The 12,248-nt window shown below is 43.2% G+C and overlaps 2 protein-coding genes across 2 annotated transcripts; both read right to left on the bottom strand.

Annotated features, from left to right (window-relative positions):
• Positions 1–7,576: 7,576 nt before the first annotated feature.
• On the bottom strand, positions 7,577–9,158 carry LOC124354734 (ATP-dependent DNA helicase pfh1-like). The gene is made up of 3 exons (XM_046805399.1): positions 8,486–9,158; positions 8,051–8,333; positions 7,577–7,859 (listed from the first exon to the last, which is right to left on the bottom strand). Exons 1-3 carry the CDS (start codon positions 9,156–9,158, stop codon positions 7,577–7,579), a joined length of 1,239 nt encoding a protein of 412 aa, XP_046661355.1.
• Positions 9,159–9,287: 129 nt separating this feature from the next.
• LOC124354726 lies at positions 9,288–10,703 on the bottom strand. Its single transcript, XM_046805386.1, has 2 exons — positions 10,404–10,703; positions 9,288–10,313 (listed from the first exon to the last, which is right to left on the bottom strand). Exons 1-2 carry the CDS (start codon positions 10,701–10,703, stop codon positions 9,288–9,290), a joined length of 1,326 nt encoding a protein of 441 aa, XP_046661342.1.
• Positions 10,704–12,248: the final 1,545 nt, after the last annotated feature.

The raw sequence follows: 12,248 nt of genomic DNA, 5'->3' as shown, positions 1-12,248 counted from the left end.
GAGATAGCAATCTCTGGTTTTCACTACTATTTAAGTTTTTTTATGCTCTTTAAAATGAGGGGTCACTTGATAGGGGTTTACATTTGAAATTTTTGGGTTGCCCCCAAAATTTCGCATTTTTGGGGGACAGAAAAAAATTTTCAATGTCATAAAATGAAACTTCCTTTCCACATTGCACCACTACCCAAAGGATATCTCCTTATATTACCTATAGAAGAAAATAGAGGGGGGGGGTCCTGACTTTATATTCACCCTGTATAATCAGCGTTTCACACCATTCTAATACTATTTAAAAATACATGTTAGCATCAGTTAGAGTAAGGGTTTCTATTCCATCATATTTACCAAAAGTCAATAGTAGCTGTTAACCTGTAAATGGAATAATTCAGAAGTACAACTCTGGGTTTTTCGGCTGAGTTAGTACCAATTCTGCATACTGCTTGCGTAGAAACATAAAGTGTGTAAGGATATCAACAATTCGCTAAATATAGTACGGCATTTTAATCTAGGAACCGAGAGCCATTTGGCACTCTACGAGCAGACAACCTGGTTTTTATTTAAATCGTGAGTTGAATGTTTCATAAAAAAAGTTTTAAAAAATTAAAAAATTATTTTTTTTTTAGATTATTTTTTCCGTGCTCAATACATTACAATGGACCATTACATACACACGTTAGTTACATCATTGACAGACAATGATTGAAATAAAATAAAGTCAGCAATTTAATGGTGGTTGTATTGTTATCTGACAGTGACATCATTAATTTAAGAGTCTGACAATTGGTATTAAGTTTGTCAAGCTAGTAAAGTTTTATCTGAGAAAAGGACGATTATTTTATATTTTTAACCCGTTTTATAATCCTCCATTTCTACTCTGATCATAACTAACATGGCTGGCGATACAATTCTCTCTAGAGAGAAATTCCTCTATCGCTTGTAATTCAAACTAGGGTATGCATTTATACAGAGAAAATTGGCACTTTACTCCTGGATAGTTACATTTGACAATATTTACGCTTTGCTTGACACACCAGTAACATGCATTTACACATGCAGTAACATTTGCTATGCACTCTTTAGTAACATATTTCAACCAAGTTTTATTTTATATAGTACGGATCCTAACTAATAACAATAGATCTGAAATAACTGCATATAAATTTTATATTGTATTTCAACATACATTTTAAAAGAGTAAATATATTCTTCAGCTACACAATCTGAACTATTGCTCAGCTGTCTCTTCCATGAAAATTTTAGGGCAGTGAACCATATACCAATTCCTACATCGGTCATGTTGCCGTCCTCGCCTTTAACTTTTCTACGCCACTTTCTATATTTTCATATCATACTATCTCACAAATAAGGCTATTTTATGTCTCTTTGAATTTCTATACAAATGTCATATATCCAATATCTTTATAACTGGTTCTTTCATACACAATATGTATAACTATAGTGTTCATCACTACTCATTTCTGTCTTACTTCTCAGCTATACTACACCGTATATGATATGGGGTATGATAAGTCACATCACTGCTACAGCATCGATCACGTTCACGTCACGTCACGTCACGTGATGTCACTCACCTCTGTGACATTCTACAATTTACATTCCTGTCTGTCTTCTCACCTACTTTTACATAGAATACTGAACTATTCATTGAAACAGATATTTGGAGCATAAGTGTGTCTTCCAAATGAAATCCAGCGTAGTGATAATAAAGTCTTGGGGGGGGGGGGGGGTGGGGGGGGGGGGGGGTGGGGGGGGGGGGGGGTGGGGGGGGGGGGGGGTGGGGGGGGGGGGGGGTGGGGGGGGGGGGGGGTGGGAAAAATTTATTTATTATCTCATTTTATCGCTACCATCGTGGTTAATCATAATACCAATCGAAAAATATTACATACAGTGTTGCCAAATCCCTTGGAATGAACACCAATCTCAATGTCACTTATATAGAAATTAAGCTTCATTCAAAATAGGCCGTAGCTAAAAATCAAGTACATAGGCCAGTGAATTTTTGAGATTATCGTACGCATGGACAAGCAGAAATTAGAAATTTTCAGCCACACGAATGATGGCTAGAGCTCAGCCAATAAATAAATACAATTTTTGTGTCTTATTATGTTTTTACCTATCCTACTTATGTTAAAAAGTAATTTTTCATCAAGCAAAAGATTGGTGATCTTTACAGAAAATATTACTTAGGTATAACTGTTGCACATACAAACTGATAAATTGGTAGACTTTTTCAATTTGCAATTGTCACGTGGAATTATATGCATATGATACTCGCCTTCGGCTCGCTGGGGGCTACGCCCCCAGGCCCCCAAAGTAAACGCTTGCAAATTCGGGGATAAGCGGAATTCGGTGACTGGTTAAGTCCGGACATTAAGTAAATGACAAGGGATTTAAAAATTGACCTTTTTCATAGATTTTTTTCCGGATTCGTCCAAACTTTTGACTTTGAGGGCATTTTGCGGCTTAAACCGTTAGAGATACGACAAAAAGTGACCGGACCTTTCTTGTCGGAAATTTAATTTTGTGTTTCGATTATGCCATCAGATTTGAGCTACGAGCTCTGGTTTAGGAAGTACAGAGTGTGGTAGTAAAGTCTGCACCTGTCAACTAATTGTAAATTGTTGAGTGGAAATATAGTAAAACACCTACCCTAAGTCAACATTTTTAAGTTGCTTAGGGGGTTTTATTTGCTCAGGAGTGTATATAGTCATGCCAGGAAATTCCCAGGGGGGAAGTTAATCTTACCGAGGTTAAGCCATCAGGGGGTTTAATTTACTCAGGAGGTTATCTAGTCATAACAGGAAATTCCCGGGGGTGGTTAAAGGATTTGGTGATTGGTAGATCTGATGTACGCTAGCAAAATCGGGGATGAGAGGGATTTGGTGATTGGTAAAATTCGGACATGAGGTCATGCCGAGAAATTCCCTGGGGGGTTTAAATGTTATCGGGGGTTAAGACATCAGGGGGTTTATTTTACTCAGGAGGTTATCTGGTCTTACCAGTAAATTCCCGGGGGGGGGTTAATGTTACCGGGGGTAAATGGACACACTGGGGTCTATTTTTGAGGGTGTTGTGTCTGTGAACAAAACAAAAACTTCACTCTGTCCATATCTACTACTGACGCTTAGCTAACGCTCAGCTAATTTCTTAATGTGGGGTTGTATTCACTCGTTAACCTAGCAAAGCAAGTGCAGTCTGAATCTGGAATGAATTACACAAATATTTATCGCACATAAATTTAAAACTCAAAAAATTGCCAATCCCACGACAAATATTTTACCATTTATAGAGTTTTCCAGGCTTATTAAAGGATGTAAAACTAGGGTGTTTGCCTAATTAAGGGATAAGAGTGGTTTATTGATAGGTAAAATTCGGACATGAGGTCATACAAGGAATTCCCAGGGGGGGAGGGGTTAACGTTACCAAGGGTTAAGACATCAGGGGGTTATCTGGTCATCCTGGGAACTTCCCAAAGGGGGGTTAAGAGATTTGGTGATTGGTAAAATTCTGTCTAGTTATTGAACATTTAGGATTTAAGTTATGACCAATGGTTCGGCTGCTACTGCCTCCAGAAACAAAATGTTCATCTAAAAATAATAAAACATTTCCTTTTAAACAGGTTTTTAGGCCAGACCACTTAGGATAAGGCAAAAAGTTACTGGACTTTTTTTTATAGAACACGTCGTTTACTAAAAGTTGTTAAATGACGTGTTTTGAGCTACGACCAACCGTTTAGCCGCTATCAAGGCTGGAATGAAAAATTTGTAGGCGAAAATTTCCAAATATTTTCACTTAATCGCGTTTTGCGGTCAAATAATGGAGATATAGTAAAAAGTAACTGAACCTTTTTTGTAGATCATATTATTTACTAAATCTAACCTTTTGTTTTATTTTGACTCCTCCGACCAATTGTTTCGCCGCTATCGACCCCCAAAAAACAAAGTTTTCACGTAAAAATTACATAAATTTTGCAACATAATCGCGTATTGCGGTCATACCGATGGAGATAGGGCAAAAAGTTACTAGACCATTTCTGTAGATCACGTAATTTGCTAATTTGATGGGTCAATCAGATTTGAGCTACGACCAACGGTTCAGCCGCTATCGGGCTCGAAACATTATTTTTATCGAAAAAAATCTCTGGAATGTTCAAATGTTCGAGCGTTTTGTCGCTTAACCATGGAAGATAGAGCATAAAAGTCACTAGACCTTTTTTGTTGTTCACTTCATTCCTGACTAACGATTTTTCGTCAGATCGAAGCTAGCTCCAACGGTTCGCCCGCTATCGGGCTTACAAGAAAGGCTTGCAAGGGTAAAGAATGCGCGTCCTGGTGGTTATACGGCAAAAGGTACCTGCGTGCAAAAAATTTCAAGTTTCTAGCACTTCTAGAAGTAGGTTAGAAATTTGTATACATATATCAGTCAGTTCAGTTTCACATGCGGCTGTATATATAATAGGACTCGCCTTCGGCTCGCTGGGGGCTACGCCCCCAGGCCCCCAAAGTAAACGCTTGCAAATTCGGGGATAAGCGGAATTCGGTGACTGGTTTAAGTCCGGACATTAAGTAAATGACAAGGGGATTTAAAAATTGACCTTTTTCATAGATTTTTTCCGGATTCGTAAAAACTTTTGACTTTGAGGGCATTTTGCGGTTAAACCGTTAGAGATACGACAAAAAGTGACTGGACCTTTCTTGTTGGAAATTTAATTTTGTCTTTCGATTGTGCCCTCAGATCTGATCTACGACCTATGGTTTAGCCAGAAATGAGCTCGGGAGAAAAAGTCTGCACGGGTCAGCTATCTTGAATTGTTTACTATAAACATAATAAAAACCGACCTCAAGGCAGTATTTTAAGTCGAACAGGGGGTTTAATATCACCAGGAGACTATCTAGTCAAGGCGAGAAATTCCCTGGGTGGGTGATTAATGTTAAGGAGGTTAAGACAAGAGGGGGTTTAATTTCGTCAGGATATTGTCTGGTCATATGAACAAATTCCCAGGGGGGGTTAACGTTACCGGGGGATAAGTCTCCAGGGGGTTATCTGGTCATACCAGGATCTTCCCAGGGGGGGGGGTTAAGAGATTTGGTGACTGGTAAAATTCGGACATGAGGTCATGGCAGGAAATTCCCTGGGGGGGTTTAATGTTACCAGGGGGGTTAACACATCAGGGGGTTGAATGTACAGGAGGTTATCAGGTCATACCAGGAAATCCCCGGGGGGGGGGTTAATATTACCGGGGGTTAATGACACACTTGGGCCTTTTTTAGAGGGTATTGTGTCTGTGAACATAATAAATATTCCTCTGTCCCTATCTACTATTGACGCTTAGCTAACGCTCAGCCAACTCCCGAAGTCACTGAACCTTTTCTGTAGATCACGTGATTTCCTAAATCCCGTTTAAAATTTGTTTTGAGTTACGACCAACCGTTTAGGCCGCTATCAAGCCCGGAATGTAAATTTTTAGGCGAAAATGTCCAATATTTTCACTTAATCGCGTTTTGCGGTCAAACTAAGGGAAATATAGTAAAAAGTCACTGGACCTTTTTTGTAGGTCTTCTTATTTCCTAAATAAAACGTTAGTCTTATTTTGACCTCCGACCAATGGTTTCGCCGCTATCGACCCCAAAAACAAAAGTTTCGCGTAAAAAGTTACAACAAAATTTGTACATAATCACGTTTTTTCGGCCAAACCAATCGAGATAGGGCAAAAGATTACTGGACCTTTTCTGTAGATCGCGCAATTTGCTAATTTGATGGGTCAATCAGATTTGAGCTACGACCAACGGTTCGGCCGCTATCGGGCTTGAAACATTATTTTTATCGAAAAAATCTCTGGAATTTCAAATGTTCGAGCGTTTTGTCGCTTAACCATGGAAGATAGAGCAAAAAGTCATTAGACCTTTTTTGTAGTTCACTTCATTCCTGACCATGAATTTTCCGTCAGATCCGAGCTAGCTCCAACGGTTCGCCCGCTATCGGGCTTACAAAAAATGCCTGCAGGGGTGAAGAATGCGCGATTTTTTGGGAATTTTTTTGAGGGGTTGAAAATGAAAAATTTTCACTTTTCGGGATTTTCCTGGTGGTTACACGTGGAAAGCTATCTGTGTACCAAATTTCAAGTCTCTAACTCATCTGGAAGTAGGTTAGAATTAGTATACGTGAGTCAGTCAGTCAGTCAGTTACACATGCGGTTGTATATATATTAGACTCGCTTTCGCTCGCCGGGGGGCTCCGCCCCCCAGGCCCCCTTAGGGGTGTTACTTTAAGTTCGGGTTCGAGATCAATTTAGGTATTAGCTAATTTTCTATTAGTACAGTTTTGAAATCAGGCAATTTTTTGAGAGTGGGTAATTTTATCAGACTCAATTGTATTTGGGGTAGATAGTAGTTGTTCAATATTCAGGTAGGGAGAAAAAGATAGGATTTCAGTGAAAAAAAGGTGAAGAGGCTGATTTATGAGCTTGATATCAAGGATATTATAAACTATTGCATTTGATCATTTGAAGGTAATAGAGATGGTGGTTTTAAATGAAGAAAATGCTTTTGATGGAATAAATGGGTGGTTGGAATTTCAGTACAAAAATATGTATGAATTTTGAAATGAGTAAAAGTAAGTTGGCTGTTTGTCGGTTAACCTACGCTCAGGCATTGAGGTTAGCGTATTCAGTCTCGCCACAGGGATGCACAAAACGCAGAGACCATGTATATGTACACATTTATAACAACAAGTAGCTTATTAAATCAGCTTTGGTTTTAAGTGCAATAGTTAGTTATGTTTATGGCATAACTTATGGTTGAATGCAATGGTAGAACAGGTTGTTAAATTGTTAAAGTATTGATTAAATATGTCAGATGGTTGATGGCATGAAAACACGATGACTTAGACAATGTTAATGAATGGTGAATTGACTTTGAGGTAAAAGAATTGGGTTTATTTTTTAGGATGAAAAGAATATTGCTGTTTAATTAATTTGTCATTATTCGTTTTAAGCAAAAGAGATGGTTGATTTTGTGTGTGTTGAATATGAATAGTGGTTTAAAAATATAGAATAAAATGTGTTTGGAATTTTGAAAAGAACAGAAAATCAGTTGTTTGCCCGTCGGTTTACCAACGCTCAGATATTGAGGTTGGCGTATCCAGTCTCGCCACGGGGAGGCCGGCAAACTTAGAGACCATATCTATTTACATATTTACACAAAACGGGGAGTTTTATTCTGGCAGATCCCCTTGCCTACTGCTAATAAAGTCATCAGGGAGTTTTGGTAAAGCAGTTCCCTTTGCCTACTGCTAATGAAATCATCAGGGAGTTTTGGTAAAGCAGTTCCCTTTGCCTACTGCTAATGAAATCATCAGGGAGTTTTGGTAAAAGCAGTTCCCTTTGCCTACTGCTAATGAAATCATCAGGGAGTTTTGGTGAAGCAGTCCCCTTTGCCTACTGCTAATGAAATCATCAGGGAGTTTTGGTAAAGCAGTTCCCTTTGCCTACTGCTAGGTCAAATCACGACGGGGAGTTTTTTTTAAGTGGCAGATCCCCTAGCCTACTGCCGAAGACTTAATCAGTGTTTAGAAGGAGCTCGTCATATACAATATTCTTTGCATAGGCGACTCCTTCTACTATTCTGTCGTCTGGTACAAGAACGACGATGTCGTCTGGACGTCTCACTCTGCTCAACAGGACGTAGAGCTGGCCATGAGTGAAGCAGTCCGTTCTCAGGTCGACTCCGACGTACTCAATTGTCTGGCCTTGGCTCTTGTGACCAGTCATGCAGTACGCCAACATGAGGGGGAACTGACGGCGACAAACCCGGAGCGGCGATCCTTCGGCAAACGCGAACCTGAAACGTAATCCGGGGAATTCCGATAGGTTGCGTGTTGCCGATAAGTCTGACGGTGATCAGTCGGCTGCTGATCGCCGTCACAATGACTTTGGTGCCGTTCACGAGTCCATCACCGATATTTAAGTTTCTCATGATTAAGCATACGGAGCCGACCTTGAGACGCAGGACGTGATCTGGCACTCCTTTGCCAGTGGCCTGGTTGAGGAGATTTTACGTCCACATCCAGCCCGTCGTCGTCTTCTCTGTCCACGGTGTCCGCGCTTCTCAACTCATGAATGCGCCCGTCCATGAGGTCTAGGATGCGACCGTTGATCTCCTTGACGTTCACATTCAGAGTTGAGAGTATTGCCCGTCTCGCACAAAGATCAGGATCTCGCAGAACACCAGGAGGAAACACATCCGTTATTAAGTCCGCGAGAGAAGTGAGGCATCTCACCCCAGTGAGGGGAATGAGAGACTCTCTCTCGCGGCCTTCTCCAAAAAGTAAAGGATTTATTGTTCCATTGCCTACTCCAAGGAGGAAGTTGCGGAGTAGTCAATGGAACCACTAGTTCTCTGGGGTGGTCGTCAGGGAAAATAGTGTGAACAGTCGCCACAGATGTGACGCCCGAAGTGACACGCACGCGACATCAGCTGGTGTGTGCGAGCCTTCTCAACGACGGGCGCAATCTGACGGAAGTCCCCGGAGCAGATGAAGATCTTATTCCCGAATGGCACACTACTATTCATGAGATCCCGGAGGGATCTGTCGATCATCTCGAAGATGTAGCGGTGTGCCATCGGGGCCTCATCAAACACAATGAGCTGTGCTGCTCTGATGAGTTCTGCTCGCTGGGACCCGTTGGTGATGTTCCACACACCTGTGCCGTGACCTAGGTCTAGAGGGAGTCGGAACATGCTATGTGCTGTTGTTCCTCCATCCATGTTCCTTGCAGCAATCCCTGAGCTAGCCACGGCGAGTGCAACCTGTCGACAACCACGGACATACGCAAGGATGACACGAATCAGAGAGGTCTTCCCATAACCCCCGGGACCGTCCAGAAATATGATTCTAGAAGTGCGTCGGTCACGGGGGTTGAGAAGCAGAGAGCGAACGTACTCAAACACACGGCGCTGGTCTGGGGAGAGTTTGGGCACCCAGTCCTCAACGATGGTTCGCTGGAGGTTCTCGCCGTAGTTGAGTAGCTCTCTACCTAACTCAGTCGTGTCATCCTCGACGTAGGGGAGTCCATGATCTTTCAAGCACGATCCCTGCTGGCGGAGGCTCCGATCGATGTCTATCAAGGTAAGTTTCATCACCCGCCAGTTCAGGGTCGAGAGGGTTCCTTTCTAAGTGATCCTCGCTAAGGGTGGTTCTTGAAAGACTCCCACAGAAGAGCAGCGGGAGCTCCCATGTTGCAGAGGATCACGAAGAAGGAACGGAGCCTAGGGTCCAGTCATAAACGTAGATGCCTCGCGCAGCGCGTGATTGTATTCTTCTTCGTCTTCCACCAGGCCGAGATTGCGGGCTACGTCCTGAAACGTCCGGCAACCAGGACCGCCACGAGCCAGAAGATCAACGTAACCACGGCAAGGTGTAGACATAAGTAGAATACGAAGGTAGTATTGTTCTCCTCGGTTGGGAGAGACCCACATCAACCTACATACCTTCTCACCACGCTGGCGAGTCGTTACAAAGTGATGGCCATCGGGGTGTTCGTACAATTCCGCAGTACGTGGGCGCTTAGTGTGCACCATGAACTTCTCGTAAAATGTCTGGTACGTGACATTGTCAAAAGTTTCATGGTGCGGGCGATTGAAGTAGACCATAAGCTTGGAGCTTGCTTGAGTGACTGCATCAGAGAGCTGTCTCGGCCGAAAGACAACACTTTGTTTGCCCTCTAAATGCACGGGAAGACACTCAACGGTGGGCTCGAGCTTTGACACAGGAAAGTCGAGAAGACGCCAGCATGCGTCGCTGGCACCCACCATTCTCTTCGTCACGTAATGCTCGACCTCATCCTCTTGTTTCCCCAGGGGAGTGACGGTTACGTTCTGGAGAGAACCGCCTTTCATGAGGTACTTAAAGAGGTACTTGATTACGCGACGAGTAGAAGCAAGCTCCAAGTTTATGTGCGCCTCGTATTTGAGCAGTAATGCGGAATTGTACGGAACGACCCAGCCATCATGCACTTTGATCTGTCTCCTCCGTGATGTGATAAAGCCTTCGTTTGTGTAGTCTCGTTTGTATTGGACGAACCCCCTCTCGTCCACGTGGGTGGTTTGGCAGGCAGGCTTGGGGTAGAACTTGTTGCAGTGCCCCTTTGCAGAGTCCCAGCACAGGAAGTCGGTGCGGTGGTCAGTACCACATGGACCATGAATCATGTGTTTCAGCACCAACTTCCTGAGTCTTCCAGCGGCTTCCTCCTCCGAAGGGATGTCTGCGCGTATTACGGAGTCAATGTCACGTGCCTGTACCGGTCCATCGCCGTCAATTTTAAACACAATGTGGGCATGAGGAAGGCCCCTCATTTGCATTTCAATGACATAGACGATGTAAACCGGACGGCTAAACATTGCTCCGCTGCGCAGATCTCGGAGGAGTTCGCCAAGTTTAATCTGGAAGATTCTGCAGGCTGTTGAGGGGTCACTGCGCCCGCTGTTGTGAGGGCAGGCCTTCTTGTTTTCCTCCCAAGTAGCACTGAAGGTGAACGTCAGGAAAAACGTAGGTGAACCCAGACGAGACACAAGGCCCATTGCGTTCTCGTAATGTACCTTCATGTATCTGGGTCCACCGGTAAACGAACTTGGGAGGTAAACTTTTCCAGCCTGCACCCCACCCTCACCCAAGGACTGTTTCATCGCGGGTGATGTCGCCTAAAACCTGCCCACCAGCTTGCCTACCCCGTTGAGCTTCAAGGAGCTCGTCCAGTGGTCCTATCCTCAAGGAATTTTGAGCAGCAGAACGCGTTTGGGAGAAACGAATAAATCTTAGACGCTCCTCCTCGTACCTCGCGAACATCTCGACCTGCCATGCTTGAGACAGCCTGCCGAAATACGAGAAACGGGGATCGGAGAGGAGGAGACATCTAGAGTAATTGTATTGTGAAAGTTTCCCCCCGTGGTTGTCTAAGCGCCCAATATGCCACCCTAAATTACCTTGAGGATAGAGCAACGGATATTGGAAAAGGCTCCATTAAGGGGCTAAAGAGGTCAACGGAAGACGGACGCCTATCACTCTTCTTCCAGATGGTCAATTTTCTTGGATCAGTTATGGTGTCTTCATTGCTCAATACAGCGTGCACTTCAATGCCTGTTTGCCTATCTCCAAGAACAGGGCCATGGGTAGATCTGCTGGTCACTTCAAATTCCAAATGAGCGTTGACTGAAGGCTCATCACTCAATCTACGGAAATCATTGATGAAAGGATTACAGGAAAGAAGATATGTATTAATTTCATCAATGACTTCTGAGTTCAATGATCTACCCATGGCAATGTTTTTGCGCTCCTCGCCATCATCTATGTACAGGCGGCGGCACCGGTTCACAAAACTGGACATCACCTCCCTTGGTCCTAAACTTTTGACCTGGAGCGTCCAGACTGTGAACCTGGTGGTACATCTTACCTTCGATCTTAAAGAAGGCGAGGCCTGAAGGATGACGGTACCCCCCAGTCACCTCGAGAGCGCAGAAGGCAAACAAGTCATTGTAGGCACGGGCTCGTTCGATGAACAGACGGTTAGAATAGAAACTGGCGTCCAGAGGAGGTAAATTATGGACTTTATAAGATCCCTCACCGCAACACCATTTCTTCCTATCCTTCTCTTCATCGAACAGCCTTGCATGACAATGAGGACACTTTGAAATGTTTTCGTCCCATAAACTTATTTTTTTTAGTTTGTAAGAATTAATATAGACTAAATTATCTATTTTCCAATACGCCATTGGGCCATGTTCAACTACACGTCGTGCTAGTATGTTGGAAATGTGCCTTAATTCTGTCAATTTAGGATTTTTTATTCGAAATATTTGTACTTTTTGTAAATTTGTGTCAGGATGTTTTTCTGTATAACGCTGAACAGCACCCCTGTGAACTTCAGGATGCTGCTCAGTGTAGCGCTGAACAGCATCTCGATGGACCTGAGGATGTTGCTCAGTGTAACGCTGGACAGCATCTCGGTGGACCTGAGGGTGCTGCTCAGTGTAACGTTGAACAGCATCCCTGTTGACTTGAGGATTGTTTGAGGAGTACTTTTTCTTTGAATTTTTTATCTGCTCCTCCTTAGTGGTTGAAAGAGTTTTAGGGCGGCCACGTTTCACTTTTTTAGGTCTACCCGGCCCCTTTTTAACTGGAGCACAGACGGACATGGTACTTATTTCTAATGGCGGTAAAGATTCGACAATGCT

The sequence above is a fragment of the Homalodisca vitripennis genome, chromosome 1, assembly GCF_021130785.1.
Source record: "Homalodisca vitripennis isolate AUS2020 chromosome 1, UT_GWSS_2.1, whole genome shotgun sequence".
In the NCBI taxonomy this organism is placed as follows: domain Eukaryota; kingdom Metazoa; phylum Arthropoda; class Insecta; order Hemiptera; family Cicadellidae; genus Homalodisca; species Homalodisca vitripennis.
Note: the sequence above shows the minus strand (reverse complement) of the source record. Positions and strands in the feature narration are given on the sequence as shown.